Here is a 14,787-nt window from a genome sequence, read left to right on the forward strand (position 1 = left end):
TGGGTTTTTTTTTAGTACTCAAATCATGCTGAGAAAATATTAAACACGTAGATGCATCCCTCATCAGAGAGCATGTGATGGGTTTAACACGCTAAACTAATAGTCTTGCCTGGAAAAGCAAGGAGGCTGAGGAAGAATAAAACCCCCTCAAACACTCAGAATATTCTTTACTGCAAAAGAGCACTTCTGGATGCGTTGCTTTAAATCTCATTCTCTTTTTCTCTCAAAAATGACTGTTTAACATAAGAAAAAAGGCTACTTGACACAAAGCTTTTGTTATCCAGTTGATCAGCAACGTGCTTTAGATACTTGTAAGGGGAAAAAAGCCCCACAACAGACATTGATTTTAGAAAATCAATAACCAACATTTAATAAAAAGAACAGAGGAAACACAAGAGAGGAGAGGGAAACATTACGTGTAATTTTAATGTCTACTAAATTACCCAGAGATGAGGGGAAGGGGAGGTCTCCTCTGTGAGGACCACCTTAAATAATGACAGACACAAGAGTAAAGGGTGGTGGTGGAGGGGGAGAGACTTTAAAAAAAGATAACAAGAAACGGATCCTTGGGAAGCTGCTCGGAATATATTATTTTAGTTGGGGCTTTTTTTTTTTTTTTTTTTTTTTTTGTAATACTAAGCCAAGCAAATAGATCAAAGACAACACAAAGGGAAAAGCCAGTGTAACATAACGAACAGTTTCTGACTAAAATTCCTCTATCACTCCCCCATATGGCTCGACGCCTCCACCACAACAAGAAAAAGACACACACACGCACACACACACTCACACTCACAACCTAGAGAGAGGGAAGGGGAGGGGGGGCCAGGATCATTTGTTTCTAATCAACATTCTCTTGTCTTTGTGTTTTTTGTTGTTGTTGTTGTTGTTGTGTGCGTCCCCCTCCTCCTTCAGCCCCCCTCCACCTCCACCTCTCCACTTAAATGAAGTAGCTGAGCTATAAGCGCATGGGTTCAGGTTCACACAAATATCTTCCTTCCTCCGGCTCCTCGAGAGGAAAGTTGTTGGAAGTGGGGCCGGGATGGCCATGGAGGGGCTGCGGGCGGGGAGGGGGAAGCTGGCGGCGGGGAAGCGGCTATCAGCCGGGAGAGAAAGGAAGAAACTAAGGGAGGGACGGGGAGAGACGGAGAAAGAGAGACCCACCACACCAGTGAAAGCTGCCAAATGTGAAATCAGCCCAGAACACCGCGTCCCACTGCGCCCCGGCCCTGCGCGGCCGGCGGGGACCGGGGGAGAGGGCAGCGACGGACAATCGGGCACCGAGCTCATTAGTATTATTAATTATCAGGGAGGAGGAAGTTTCATTTTCGAGTCCCTAACAAAAAGGAAAAAAAAAAAAAAAAAGAAATAAAGAAAGAAAGAGAGAGAGAGTCGCTAACTCGGTGCCAGCCCGCCTCGGGGTTCTCACGCTGCCGGGTTTTTTTCCCAGGGCCGCCCGCCCCGCTCGTTCCGCGCCGCTCCGCGCCTCCCACCGCCCCGCTCCGCTCCGCTCCGCTCCGCGCCCCGGCCCGGCCCGCACTGACAGCGCCGGAGCGAGCCGGGGAGCAGCTCCGGGCCAGCCGGGCCGCCGCGTCCCTCCGCACCCGCGCAGCCCCGGCCGCTCCGCGGGACGCCGCGCAGGGAGGCGGGGGGCGGCCAGCCCCGGGCTGCCGGGCGCCGTGCCCCCCTCCCCGTCCCGCTCCCCGTCCTGCCGCCGCCTTTCCCCCCACGGCCGCGGCGGAACCGGCCGGGAAAAGTTTTCCCGGGGGGCCGTCTTACCGTTTTTCCTCCGGGGGTTGGCTTGTTTTCGCCTCTTACACCTGGGGCCATCCGCCATGATCTGCTGCTTCATTGATAAGAGTGGATCAGATGGCAGTTCGCATGGGCTCGACTCCCTGATTCAGCAGCAGCGGCAGCGGCAGCGGCAGCAGCAGCACGCAGGCTCTATGTAACGACCAAACACAGCGACAATGTGGGCATCGGGATGTCCCATTTAAACGCAGGGCGCCAACGGGGACCCCAGTTTGCACCCGAAAAAGAACCCATCCACGCACACGGCGAGGCTGGCCGTGCCGGGGGAGGTGGGACGCGGTCGGAGCGGGCTCCCCCTCTCTCCCCAGCCGGGCAGATTTCTTCTTTATTTATTTATATATTTATTTATTTATTTATTTCTGCTCCCTCTCTCTCTCTCTCTCTCTCTCTCTCTGTGTGTGTGTGTCTCTGCGTGTGTGTGTGTGAGCGCGTGTGCGTGTGTCTCCCTCCCTGCGTGTGTGTGTGTTGCACCAGCAAAGCAGATCAGAGAGAGAGAGAGAGAGAGAGACAAGTATTACATCTCAAATGAGTCATAACTCATGACCGTATGAGGGAATGCACAGCTTTTACAGTAGGCTGTTTGACTCAATGCTAGGCGGACCATTTCCTCCTAAAAGTACTTTAATTTGACACTAGAACTTCTTTTCACGCGAAATCCTACCCTTCTCCTGCCTTCATTTTTTCCCCCCCAAAGTCCTCTCCAGCAAAGTGATAAGAGGAGAGGGAAACATGGCTCTCCCCTGTCCTTTTGGGGTAAAGCTCAGCACGGATACCTCCCCCTCCCCCTAACAACGAGGAGTGTAATTATAAACCTCTGTCACCTTTTTAGTCAGTTTGACAATATTCAGGGTTTCCCCTGCCCCTTAGTTAAACAAAGCTTCAGAGTGTCAATTTTTTTTTCCTTCCCAGAAAAGAAACAGAAATCAAAACTACCGCTGTCAGAGTTTTCAGCTTTTCAGTTGGGTTTTGGGTTTTTTTGTTTTTAAGGAAAAAAAAATAAAAATAAAAGCAACTTGTAAACTTTTAGACCTACTGTGTGTGCCTGTGTGCCCGGGCTGGGCAGGAGGCTCTATCTGTCAAAGGGAGAGAGGGGCAGGAGCGTTGGGTTTGCTGCAAGAACGCTCCTGAAACTCAGTCCATCTCGAAGAAGATGCTGTAGCTTTAAAGATGCTTTGACTTGAGGATTAGTTTAAACAGGGGGCTATAAAAGATGTAACAGATGCAAACTGTAAAACAAGGGCAATTAACCCTTGCTCTCCTGAGCAGGATGCCCCCTCGCCTTCGCATCTATTGTCTTCTTCTGCACTGGGAGTTTTACATAAAACCTAAAAAATTATTACCTGCCTCAACAATTTCAATATATATATATATATACGTATGTAAAGCAGAGTGAGATATTTTTTTTTTCCTCCCCTTTTCCTCCTTCCTCTCCCTTGTGTCTTTTTACTTTGCTGGAGCTTCACACCAGGACTGAGCAGTGAAGTGTGCTGCTGTTGGGTCTTTTTATTCTGCCTGAACTCTCTCCTCAGGCGTTTACTGTTATAAAACCTGCTTGGCTATAAATAAAAAATAATAAATCTCCAAGCAGGTAAGAGGATGGGGAGATTGAGAGAGTGTGCGTAGGGTCAGCGTGTTTACTCACACTCTCCTGCCTGGGATTCCGCCTGGACAGAGGGAATGGGTGGCTCTGTGGATGTGGATGAATGTGGCTGAGAGAAGAAGAGGCTGAGAAATGTGCTAGAAACTTTAGTATTTGCCAGTTATTCCCGAGGCTGGGGTGGGCAATGGTGGCATCACGGCGGCAGATCTGCCAGGAGAGGAGAACAGCGGGGAGGGAGAACAGGCACCGAGGCGAGCCCGGACCCTCAGCCTGCCTCGGCAATTGGCGTTTTCATGCAAAACGACCAATGGTGAATTGTTTTAAATGCATTTCACTCCCTTCCCTACTCTCCAGCCTCCCGTAAAAAAAGTTGTCAATAATTTTAAACCTGCAAATTTCGAGAACACTTTTCTTCCCAGAGTACCGGCAAGCTTTTAAAAAATATGTATTAATTTTAATTTTTTTTTTTCCTTTTGGTAAACGACTTTTAAGTTCCAGTCTGTACTTTCACTTCTTGCTTTAGGCTCCCAGAAGCTAAGGTGTTACTTCACCCAGCTTCACAAAATAAAATATAGAAATGAAACCAACTATGCAGACAAAACAGCAAAACTTTCTGTTTGGGGAAACACATCCTTTGCCGGGGAGCCCTGCCCGGGGCTGGGGCTCCAGCGGTGCCCGGCCGGGCTGGCTCTGCATGCTCAGGGCATGCAAAGCATTAACAGGTACCTGCAAACTTTCAGAGCTCAGATGTAAAACCTGAAATAAAAAGAGCAGGATGTGGGTGGGGGGATGTTTCGGGGTTTTTCTTTTCTTTTTTTTCTTTTTTTTCAGGAGGACGAAGTCCTTTCCTAACACTAAAACTTTTGCTACTGCGTTTTAAAAGGCACCTCCCGTACCTGGCTGACAGGTAAGGGGAGCAGGGGTGGTGGTGACACAGCCCCGAGCACCCCGAAACTGCTCATCCCTTCCTGGAGCGGTGCTGGGGTGACTTCAGGTTTCAGTTCAAAAGACTGAAAAAATTAAGAAAAAAAATCGCCCCAAGTATAAACAATCCAGAAAAATTAAAATACTCTCGAAATGAAATAACCCCGCTGATGCGTGAGATGGTGTGAGAAAAAAAAAAAAAAAAAAAAAAGAAGAGAAGGGGGGAAAAAAAAAAAAAAGAGAGAAAATGGAATTAAATTCCGAACCTACCTGCGAAGTCTTGTTTGTAGTTTTGGCCAGAAATGGTGAGAAGAAAAAGCATGAAGAAGCCGCGAAGTGGAGGAGAAAAGGTGAAGGGAGATGCAGCTCCTGGAGAAATTGTAAAAAGCCTTGCAAAGAGTTGTCGGAAGGACCGTTATTCCTGCTGGGCAGGTTAGGACTGATCTCTTTCTGCCACTCCAGGAAACACAAACCTGGGGACGGACTGACGTGTTACGCCTCTTCTAATGACATTTTTTTCTTTTTCTTTTCTGTACGAGCGAGAGGAGAGACCCTGCAACACACGCCACCTATCTTTGTGGGGAGGGATAATTGGAGAGCACCAAACGTGAGCATCATGTGGAAACGTGATCGCCAAGTTTCTCTCTGGGAAAGGATCTGGGATAGATTATACCTTGAAGTCTCCGCGAACGCTTTAGCGGCAGAAATGCAATTCCACCTCCTCCCGCCCGCCCCCCGCCCCGCGCCCGCATCCTGCCCCGCATCCTGCCCCGCGCCGTCCGGCGGCCAGCCCTCGCTTCTTGCGGTGGGGAAAACTTACCCTAACATAAAGCCTAGAAACTAAACTCTGTTCGGGTACTGCAAATAAGCTCCTGGCTTGTTTTGGTGCGGTTTTATTTTTATCCTTCACGCGTTTCTTTTTGGGCTTTTTTATTCCCCCCCCTTTCATTTCAGTACTCATCCAGGTTATTTGAATAGTCAGCTAAATCTGATGAAAAAAAAAATCAACCAAACGTGCTGAGATCTTACAGTCTATCTGTTTTGTTCACAGATATGGATCAGGGGTGAGATGGGCTCTTTTCCTGGCTCTGCTTTTTCTTGGAAGTAGCTGGATGAGCAGAGAGAGACAGCGTGGACGAGTAACGCGTGGGGCTGAACTTTAGGGAGGTTACAAGTTTTTCACTTTTTTCAAGTATTAAAATTAAAATAAAATTGCATATAGAAAAAAAAAAAAGAAGAGAAAGGAAAAAAAAAAAAGAAGCCTAGACTCCACCTTTGCACTGAAGGGATTGGTTATGCAAATATGGAAGGGGTTTCCTGGCAAATACAGCTTTCTACTGTATGGTTAATTAAATCATCACTCAAAAGCCTTCCAATGTGACGCTTCTGTCGTAATCCAATCAGGTTACGTAGGTCCTAAACAAGAAAGATATTTTCCACATCTGGAAGTCAGCAATTTAGCAAGTACTGCACATTATTAACCAATTCAGAGCCCTCTTCCCAGGGGGATAGTTTTTTTTTTTTCTTTTTTTTTTTTTTTTTTGAAGTTTAAGTGTTCTTAACCAACGCTCTGCCGGTTTGTTAATCAAAAAGCCGGTTTACACCGCACGTAATCGAGAAGTTATATCGAAGTAAGTAAAGGCAGAGCGAGCCGGGGATGCTGAGCGAAGGCGCTCGGCGGCAGAGGGGGCAGATCCAGATCCGGCTGAGGCTCCAGCCGCTCATGCCCAGCTCCCAGCACAGCCCACAGCCGTTCCTTCCTCCTGAAGGAGCTCGAAATAGTCTCACTGCAGAGAGAAACTTCGCGTCTTGCCCACTCGTACGGTCCTTTCCCAAGGTAAACGTGGGGCTGCCCAGTTAAAGAGCTGCGGAACAATTTCCCTGCTCTGACAAGAGTTCAGCCTATTCCAGCACTTTATTTTTTTTTTTCCCTTCTCCCCCTCCCGAAGGAAACCGAAACAAACGGCACACTGATCCCGCACTGCACTTTTACTTACATTAAGCTTAGATAAACTGCTCTTGAACTGTGCACTGAGCGTGTGCCTAAAGCAAGAAGTGGAGGGCGAGCAGCAGCGATGGGATCGCGCTCCAAAATGGTCCTGCTCAGGGAACACCTTCCTGGCGGTTCAGCATCGCAAAGCAAGGAAGGGACCCCCCTCGCCCCCCCGCAGGGTGTCTTTGCAGCTCATCAGAGCCACCGAGATCTGCCTGGGATTTTCTATTTTTTTTTTTTTTTTTTTTTTGGTCATCAGTTAGACGGGAGTGGGTGACCCTGTGAGATGCGGGGGAGGCAGCGCACGGGGGGGCTCCGGGTAGGGGCATCCAAATGTCTTCCCGGGCTGGGATGTGGCACCTCCGGGTGTCCCCCCTCCTCAACCCCGAGCTGCAGGCGGAGTGGGGAGGGAGAGGCAGGCTCTGGCCGTCTGCTGCCGCTGCAGTCCCCAACCAGGCAAAGGTGGGAACGAGCTGCCCTAATCTTTTTAATTTATATTTTTTTAAATTCATATTTATTATTTTTATTTCCATTTCTATTTTTGTTTCCCGTTGCGAGTCATCGTGGCTTTGTTAAAAGTTTTCTGGCCACTGTTCTCTAAATGCCAGCGTGATTTTCCTGCAGGATGCATGACTTCTCCATGCCTAGATGTACCTGGATACACAGAGGCATATCACACCCATACACACACACAGAATGATGATATCTTAATGAAATATATAGCACAGCACAAATATCCTGAAATCAAATTCAAGTATTATTAGCTTGAATTAGATCCTCTCAGATCCAGAAGGCACTGCCTATAAATCAAGGGCAGTCTGGCAATTCCTTAAAGAGCTAAACTGAATTTAGATGCATATGATAAAAAGAAAGGAAAAGAAAAAAGTGAATGCTAATTACTGACTTGCTCAATTTCCACTCACCCACGTTTTCTAGGAGAAAAAGGAGAAAACCTAAAGCCCGACCAACAAGTTCTCAAAATAAATTAATCCCATTACAGACTCCTTACATATTGTTCCTACATTTCCAGATTACAGAATCAGGGGATGAACTGGAGATTAGGAGAGGCTGCAGCCTGACTCGCAATAGGCAGGAGTGCTGTCGATGGCGTATCAATAAAATATATTTATCTGCAGCCACGCTGAAAAACAAACCCTCAGAGCGTGTGATGACGCTCAAGGGCTTTAAGAAACATGTTGGCATTGTCAGATAATCCCTATTCATAATTTTGCTGGCTGTTCTTTCAGCCCTCAATCTCACAGTTTCCCCAGCTCTGATGTGCCTCAGCAGGGTTTGCATCGGAGCGATAAAACTGCTCGGATCTTCGCAGGACTGACATAGCACCCAACATTATTGGATGTTATTTTAATGTGAGATACGGGGGTGTTTGTTGGTGGGTCTTTTTTAATTTTATTTTTAATTTTTGGACACTGGACATAAACATTTAGCAATCAGCTAAGCCCTTCTGAGATGGAATTTAACCTTAATCCAGGTGATGATTTCCTGCCCGGGTCTGAACTAATAACGGGTGTGCAGCTTCTTTAGGAGATGGAAATAATGACAGGCTATAGATCCTGTCTTTATTGGGATGGTGCTGGCAGCCTAGATCCCAGTCCCTGCTCCATCAGCATCCCCATGCAGATCCTATTCCCTGCTCTATTTTAAAACTTTTGCACATCCTATCCCCCCCACCCCACCAGTTTAAGAGCAAGCAGAGCCAAATATCCTCACAAAACCCAGCTCCTTCCTTGTGTGTAGCTCCCAGCATTTCGAGATGGTTTTAAGGGCAGTTCTCTGAGCGCAGGTTTCTCCTCTTTTCTTCGGGTTTTCCTGTATGGAAATGCTGCAAATTGAGATGAGAGTGGCCTGATCCTGATGCAGACCTGCCTGGTTAAAGCCACAGGAGAAGCAGTCCTGCCTCCAGCTCCTCGGTGGGTCTCCTTTGTCCACCAAAACCTATTGTGATGAAGATAAGCCCCTTGGAGCTAACCCCGTGTTCCCAGCACTGTGTGGATCTGCAGGGCCAGCCAGGGGCAGATCCTGCTGCCAGGGACAAACCCTATCATGAGAAAGGGGCTGTGCAGGGAGAGACCTCCCTGTGATCCCCAGGCACACAGCTCTGACTGAGAGGGGAGGTGAGCAGCGACCAAGGAGGCTTTGGGGCACGGGCCCTGCAGGACCTGAGCCTTCTGCTGAGACCTTCTGCCGTGGTGGCTTTATGGGGATGTGGTGGCATGGGCTGAGGGGATGATTCACTGCCTTATTTATTTTGGTGTGTTTGCTTTTTCCCTGGTGGAGGATGAGTAACGGGGACTGTGTTTTCTTGCCCACCACGTGGAAGGAGGAAAACTGAGGGAACAGGAGCAAAGATGTTCTGGCTGGTGAATTTTGTCTAATACATTTTAGAGGCTGGTGAAGACAGAGGTTTAACACTTCTAAATACACTTTAGCAGCTCTGAGGCTTTTCCTGCATGTCTTTCATAGCCAGAACTCTTGACTGTTTTCCCTAAAGTGTGGAACTCTTCCTACATCAGGGATTAAACATCCCCATGTAGGGGATCCAGATGAGATGTGCCCACTTGCAGCCAAGCCTGGGGAGAGCATCCTTCCCTCCCCACAGCCCTGCTCCGCTGAGGGAGCTGCTCCTGCAAGATTTGGGATCCCTGTGGGTTCTGGCTGCTTCTCTTGCTCCCGTCTCTGGGGTGTAGAAGATGTCCTCGCCTTGAGAAAGAAGAGGTTGCAAAAAATCCCCCGAATCAAAGACAAAAAGATGTTGGGGGGATTATTTTCTGCAGTCACCTGTGGCAGTAGAGGATAAGACAGGCTGGAATAATTTTTGTGAGCAGGGAAGGCCCCATGTGGGCCCAAGATGCTGCTGGATACTTTTGCTCAGTACAGGTGTCCCAATAAACCAGGATTTAGAAAGCGAAGCCTTTATTTTTTTTCCAATTTCCACATGGGGGAGAGGGCACAGAGGAGAGGAAGAAAGGGTCAGGGAACGACTCTCCCCCCACCCGCTGATGAGGTATTTGGGAAGAAACCTTTTGAATCAACATTCCCAAAGTTTTTGAGTTCCTCTGCGGAAAACCCATGTAGGGATAGGATACGAGCCAAAAGCAAGGGAAAAGATTGTCTGGCTTTAATTTATCTATCCCTGGGCATTTCTAACCAGCAGATCACTGTAATATTTGATCTTGTGTGAGTCCCTGAACTTTAAAAGTGAATCTCCTCATATGTTTTTGTTAATTTTGTCATTTATAAAGCCACTTCTGAAGGCCTAGAACTGCTCAGCTGCCGTTCACAACGTCTGTCTGTGTGTCTGCAGCAAGGGAATGACATCCACAGGTCCCAAAATTTCTTTTCTTGTTGGACAGAGAGCAGTGAGGGACAAGCATCTTCCACCCACTGTGCCACACCATGAGCTGGTAATGCTTTTCCTTCTCTTCTGGGATCAATACTGAATTTCGGCCACATTTCTTGGCTCAGTTGGCAGTGATTAAAATTCACGGCTCACTTTTGTTTATAGTTGGTTGTTTACTTTGTTGAATTTTTAAAAACTTGTTAGAATGCAATTGAACACAGATTCAACAGTATTTAGGCTTGAAAAATAAAGATGCATTAGAAAGATGCCTATTATGCTTCAGAATTATTAATTGACATTTTTATGATGAATAATTAATCATTTGAATAATTTTCGTATCTCTGATCTGAACACATATTTGCATATCTAATGTCTGATTTTAAATGTGGTTTCTTTAGTTGCATTCTCCCAGGACAAAGACATGAAGTAAGTAACATCCTAATGCAAAACTTTTTTTCTTTGCACTTGTAAAAGTATGTTTATTGAAATGCAAGTTCCTCTCTAGTTATGGAGCTGTTAATAATCTATGCATGACATATATGCATTAATAAGGTGGTGAATCCTCTGGATATGAGCACATTTTTGCCTCATTTTCTTATATACAGTGGTGAGGTCCACTGCAATACCTAAACCCATGTGAGGTTAAGCTAGGAAACCGTAAAGAAATATCTCAGACACACAGTGTTCCTGTCCTGTTTACATGACACTTACTGAGAAGATCAAGGGTTGTTCCAATTTGAGGTGTTTAAAACATCAAGAACTTTTAATATAAATATTAACTGTGTCCTCCCAGTGAGCCAACATCCGTATTTTCCTGACATATTTTAATATGCCTAAATCATAGCCCTCAAGACCCCACCTCGCTGTAGCTAGTGGAGATAAAGGAACAGCAGAAGTGCAGATCAGTTGTAAGTTGGTCAGCAAAGGGGTGCAAGGGATGGTGCTTGTTGTGCAACCCTGCTCGGCGTTGGGCTGGTGTGAGCACAGCTCAGCCACAGAGGGAACAGAAAGGAGGAAGGGGCAGCTGGACAAAACCAGAACCCGAAAGGTAGAAAAATTAAATAAAGGAATGAAAGAAGTAGTCTTTGCTCCACTGCCTCTGGCCATGGGTTAATTGCTACAGCAATACTGCCTGCCTGGCACGCCAGGAGTTGCTTTCACTTCTGTGAGAATTTGATTTATTAAGAAATTAAAGATTTGCAGAATTTTATTTAGTGGCATCTTTAATTGTACAGGGAGCCCAAATATTCTGTATATAGCCTGTTGGCTCCTTGATGTCATACTGAAGAACTAAGGTAATGGTTGCTCTAGAAATATCTAAAATTGTTGCACTATTTGTATTTAGCAGATTAGAGAAATTACATCAAAATGGAGGCACAAATTCATCACAGTGTTTAAATTTCCTTAGTGCCATTAATACAAGGAACATAAGACATATACAATGTAAAATGAAAATAAAAGCTTTTAACATATTTTATCTTTTCACAGCAGGTAGTAAAAAATATGTGCAAATTTTTTTTTTTTTGTGGAAGTATATTATATACACTATGGTAATTTAGTGGGCAATATCTGACAGACAGATACTGCATAAAGAAACTGTGAAACTCAGTTCTCAGAACAGGCTGAAGTTATACTGAATAGGATGTTTAGCAGTTGCATATGCTCAGTGATAACAGATCCTTTTTTTTTTTTTTCCTTCTAGGAGGGGTTGAGTTTGTAAGAATGAGAGTGGTAAACCTGAGCAATCCTTGTCACATGGAGGGCCAAGCTCTGAGCCCGGTGACCAAAACTGCCCCTGCTTTGGCCATCAGGGTGGTGGCAATGCCAGCAAGTTGTTTGCAAAAAGGACGAGGTGGGAACTGGGGCTAAACCTCTGCTTTTTTGGTTCTAAAAGCAGGGGAGAAAGCAAACATCCCTGAGATGCTCCCACAATTCTTTGTAACAGGAGACATCCTTTCTGGGGTTAGGGTCACCCAGCAGCAGTTCTGGGGTGAAGGCATCCCCGGCTGAGAATCCCAGAATGGTTTGGTTGGGAAGGAACCTTAAAGCTCATCCCATTCCACCCCCTGCCATGGGCAGGGACACCTCCCACTATCCCAGGGTGCTCCAAGCCCTGTCTAACCTTGGATGCTTCCAGGGATGGGACATCAAGAACAAAATCCAATGCCCCTCAGATGTTGTCATACCTTCATGAGACCAATGGACAACTTTGTGGAAGATTTATTAACATGGAGGTTTTTTTTTTGGCTTTAGGCTGAATGGTGAATATAAATTCTACAGTTACACAGTCGTCCCTGTGCTACCTGTTTGGGACCAGATCAAATTTCCTTTTTCCTTGATTTCTTAGTGCCACCCTGCTTTTCCCACTGTCTCCTGATTAAGTTAATGGAGGTGAAATTAGCAGCAAAGAATCTCGATGCAAAGCTGACATTTTGATGTCCATCTGAAAGTTTCAGACTCGATCGATTGCCCCAATTATTTCTTATCACCACCCCAGGGAAAACATATTTTTCTTTCCAAGACTTCAGGAGATTAGCTGGATATTTTAAAATCTACAGAAACACAAGGGTTACGAAGATATTTAGAAAAATCCCAAATGATTTGAAACAATTAGCCGCTGCAACATAGTTTCCAAAGCAATTAGCCACTGCAGCATAGTTTCCTTGTGTACAGAATTGCCCAATATCTGGGAAACTGCTGCCGTTCTGTGGGTGGCTGCAGACTGGATCAGATTCCAGGAGAAGCAGAGGCACAACCTGGTGACTGCTGCACACCTAAAGTGCAGATTTACCCAGGAGCTGGCAGACATCCCCTTCGTCAGGGGTGGCATTGGACTTGCCAGGTCTTCTGTTTGCTTCCCTCTGACTATCAGCATCATCTCCAGCCTGTCTGTGGATAGAGGCTTGGCCAACTGGCCCCTTTCCAAGCCCAAATCTTAGACTCTGGGTTATTAGAGCTGTCAAAAACCAGAGAGAGGATTTTTTTCTTTTCCCTTGCAACGAAAGTATTCTCCATGTTGTCACTCCCTTGCCAGTTTATGTTTCAAAAATGTTTCTTGGGAAATTTCCTGACTTGTCTCTGGGTCATTTGAGGGGTTTCAGGTCAGAATTGAATTAAAGGTACCAGCCCCTGGACAAGTTGTTTCTCCCCATAGATGTTTTTAGGTGCACGTACACTCCTACCAATGCTCCTTACTATATCTCTTCAAACTTGCTCCAGGCAGCATCTAAACTATTTTAAACCTCCCCATCCTTTTTTAACACACATCAGCTATCCTGCTTCAAATCTCTGACAAGGATGTGAAAACCGCAGTGTCAGAACAACTGCTGCTCTCTTCTTGGATTCTGACAAGCAACCTTCAACCTGAAACACTCTAAAAATGGCTATTTTTATCTTTTTAATGCATTTTTTTTAAATTTCAGAAGCGACTATATTGGCTGTATTCTTTCCCCTCGTTCTGACAGGCTGGAAATGGGTCCAAAAAAGTCCCACTGGGAATACTGTTTGACGTCCACATGTCAGTGGGCCCACCTGCCAATGGTTTTAATGACAAAGGGGTTGTAAATGGATGTGACTTCCCAAATTCTGGGCTAGGGAGGAAGCAACACAGTCTCTGGAATAATTCTAGCAGCCTGGGTTGGGTTGCTGTGAGTGTTGATCTCCTTGGCTCCAGGAGTTAGGAACTGCAGCTCCATGTCCCTGTCTCCTGTCCCATAATTTGACTGATCCACAAGTAAAGATGTTGGCCTGGACCCAACTCGTTGCACATATTAAGAGTGTGATATTAATTTGTTAACATTTGGTAGCTTTGATGGCTGTGGGGGCTGGTGCTGAGGCTCAGGGCAGCAAAGCCCGTCCTGGATGACTTTGTAGCTCATCTCCACCAATGATTCTGCTGGGCTGGCTCTCCGTGTATAAACCTCTTTCCTCAGCAAGCAGGGAAAGGGCAGGAACGGAGACCAGGGAAAAGAGAACAAGTCCAACCACAGCACAGCCTTGGATTTCTGCTGTTGGGGCAGGTGAGTGCCTGAGAGAGCTCCTGTGCCACCACCACCCCCCAGCTGTGCCTGGCCACGATGGTTTTGCCTATGCCAAAGCCTGCCTGCTGGTGGCACTCATTTTTGGGAGGTCCGTGCCTGGAATTTGGAGACAGGAATTTGTGGGGTGGCATTTTGGAGGTGGGAAGCGAGGGGGTAAAAAGTCACATCTGATATTTAGTGTTGGGAAGTGGATCTGGTTGGAGGTGTGAGCAGCAGGGAAAGCGATGCTGATCCACACACAAGGAAAGCAAGCTCTGTCTCGCAGGGAGAAATACAGAGCAGAGACTGAAAACACTGCAAATATTTGTTCTCATTGTCAGATGTTTCTATAAAATCTGTTGTTACTGAATCACTGCTGAAGTTACGGAGCATTTAAATAAGCAGAGGGTGAAAAAAGCTAAGTCTAATTATATGTTTCGTGCCATTTACAGAGGTTTCCAGGGGATTTTCTTTTAATAAAAGTGCAGTGCATCAAAAGGAATAAATCCTACAATTTTGTTATTTACAAATCAGCCGTGTCTGCTGCGAGCTGACAGACTTATCCTCCATCTTACACCCCTCTCTCCATCCCAAAATGCACCCAGTACACTGACATTTATACCAACACTCTTCAATACTTTTATAATACAATTATATCCATCCTTGTTTCACTATTTTATACCCCTTATGTTGGTAAGCAAACTGATCAGAAGAAAATCATCACAAAGGCATAAAAAAATTCTGAAAGAAAAGTACAGAGGAAAAACCCCCATGATGTTGGAAAATGAGCAACATAGATGTTTTCCAGATGAAGAGAACAAGCGCAGTTTACATCCCTGCCCACCGATTCCTGAAGATTTCAAATTGGAAGCCTGGCTGGAGATATGATGTAATTAATTAGTTAAAATGATTTAGTAACATAAAACATAACACTCTTTCGATGATTAATTTTTATCCCCTTCACTTTTTTTTTTTTTCCCCACCACAGCCACTCTGCCCCTTTCTGACTCCAGATTATTTAGCAGTTGACTTCGCTGTTCGGAGTGTTGCATATCAATCCCCGGGACCAAAATATGCC

At 45.9% G+C, this 14,787-nt stretch overlaps 1 protein-coding gene and 1 long non-coding RNA gene across 3 annotated transcripts in view; one reads left to right on the top strand and one right to left on the bottom strand.

Moving 5' to 3' along the window:
* ZEB2 (zinc finger E-box binding homeobox 2) overlaps positions 1-5,077 on the bottom strand; it is a 114,188-nt gene extending 109,111 nt beyond the window's left edge. The window contains exons 1-3 of one of the 2 annotated variants that reach the window (XM_041409625.1): positions 4,810-5,077; positions 4,607-4,705; positions 1,780-1,944 (exon numbers count right to left, since the gene is read on the bottom strand). In XM_041409625.1, the coding sequence (XP_041265559.1) occupies positions 1,780-1,852 (73 nt within the window). In that variant the 5' untranslated portion in view covers positions 1,853-1,944; positions 4,607-4,705; positions 4,810-5,077. Of the gene's footprint in view, positions 1-1,779; positions 1,945-2,054; positions 3,336-4,606; positions 4,706-4,809 lie in introns of those variants that run through there. The other variant, XM_041409633.1, reaches the window with a different exon arrangement.
* Positions 4,822-5,705, top strand: LOC121338552. Its single transcript, XR_005953051.1, has 2 exons — positions 4,822-4,943; positions 5,388-5,705. It is a non-coding gene; the product is annotated as an uncharacterized LOC121338552 (long non-coding RNA).
* Positions 5,706-14,787: the final 9,082 nt, after the last annotated feature.

The sequence above is a fragment of the Onychostruthus taczanowskii genome, unplaced genomic scaffold (assembly GCF_017590055.1).
Source record: "Onychostruthus taczanowskii isolate IOZ18803 unplaced genomic scaffold, ASM1759005v1 scaffold10, whole genome shotgun sequence".
NCBI lineage: Eukaryota > Metazoa > Chordata > Aves > Passeriformes > Passeridae > Onychostruthus > Onychostruthus taczanowskii.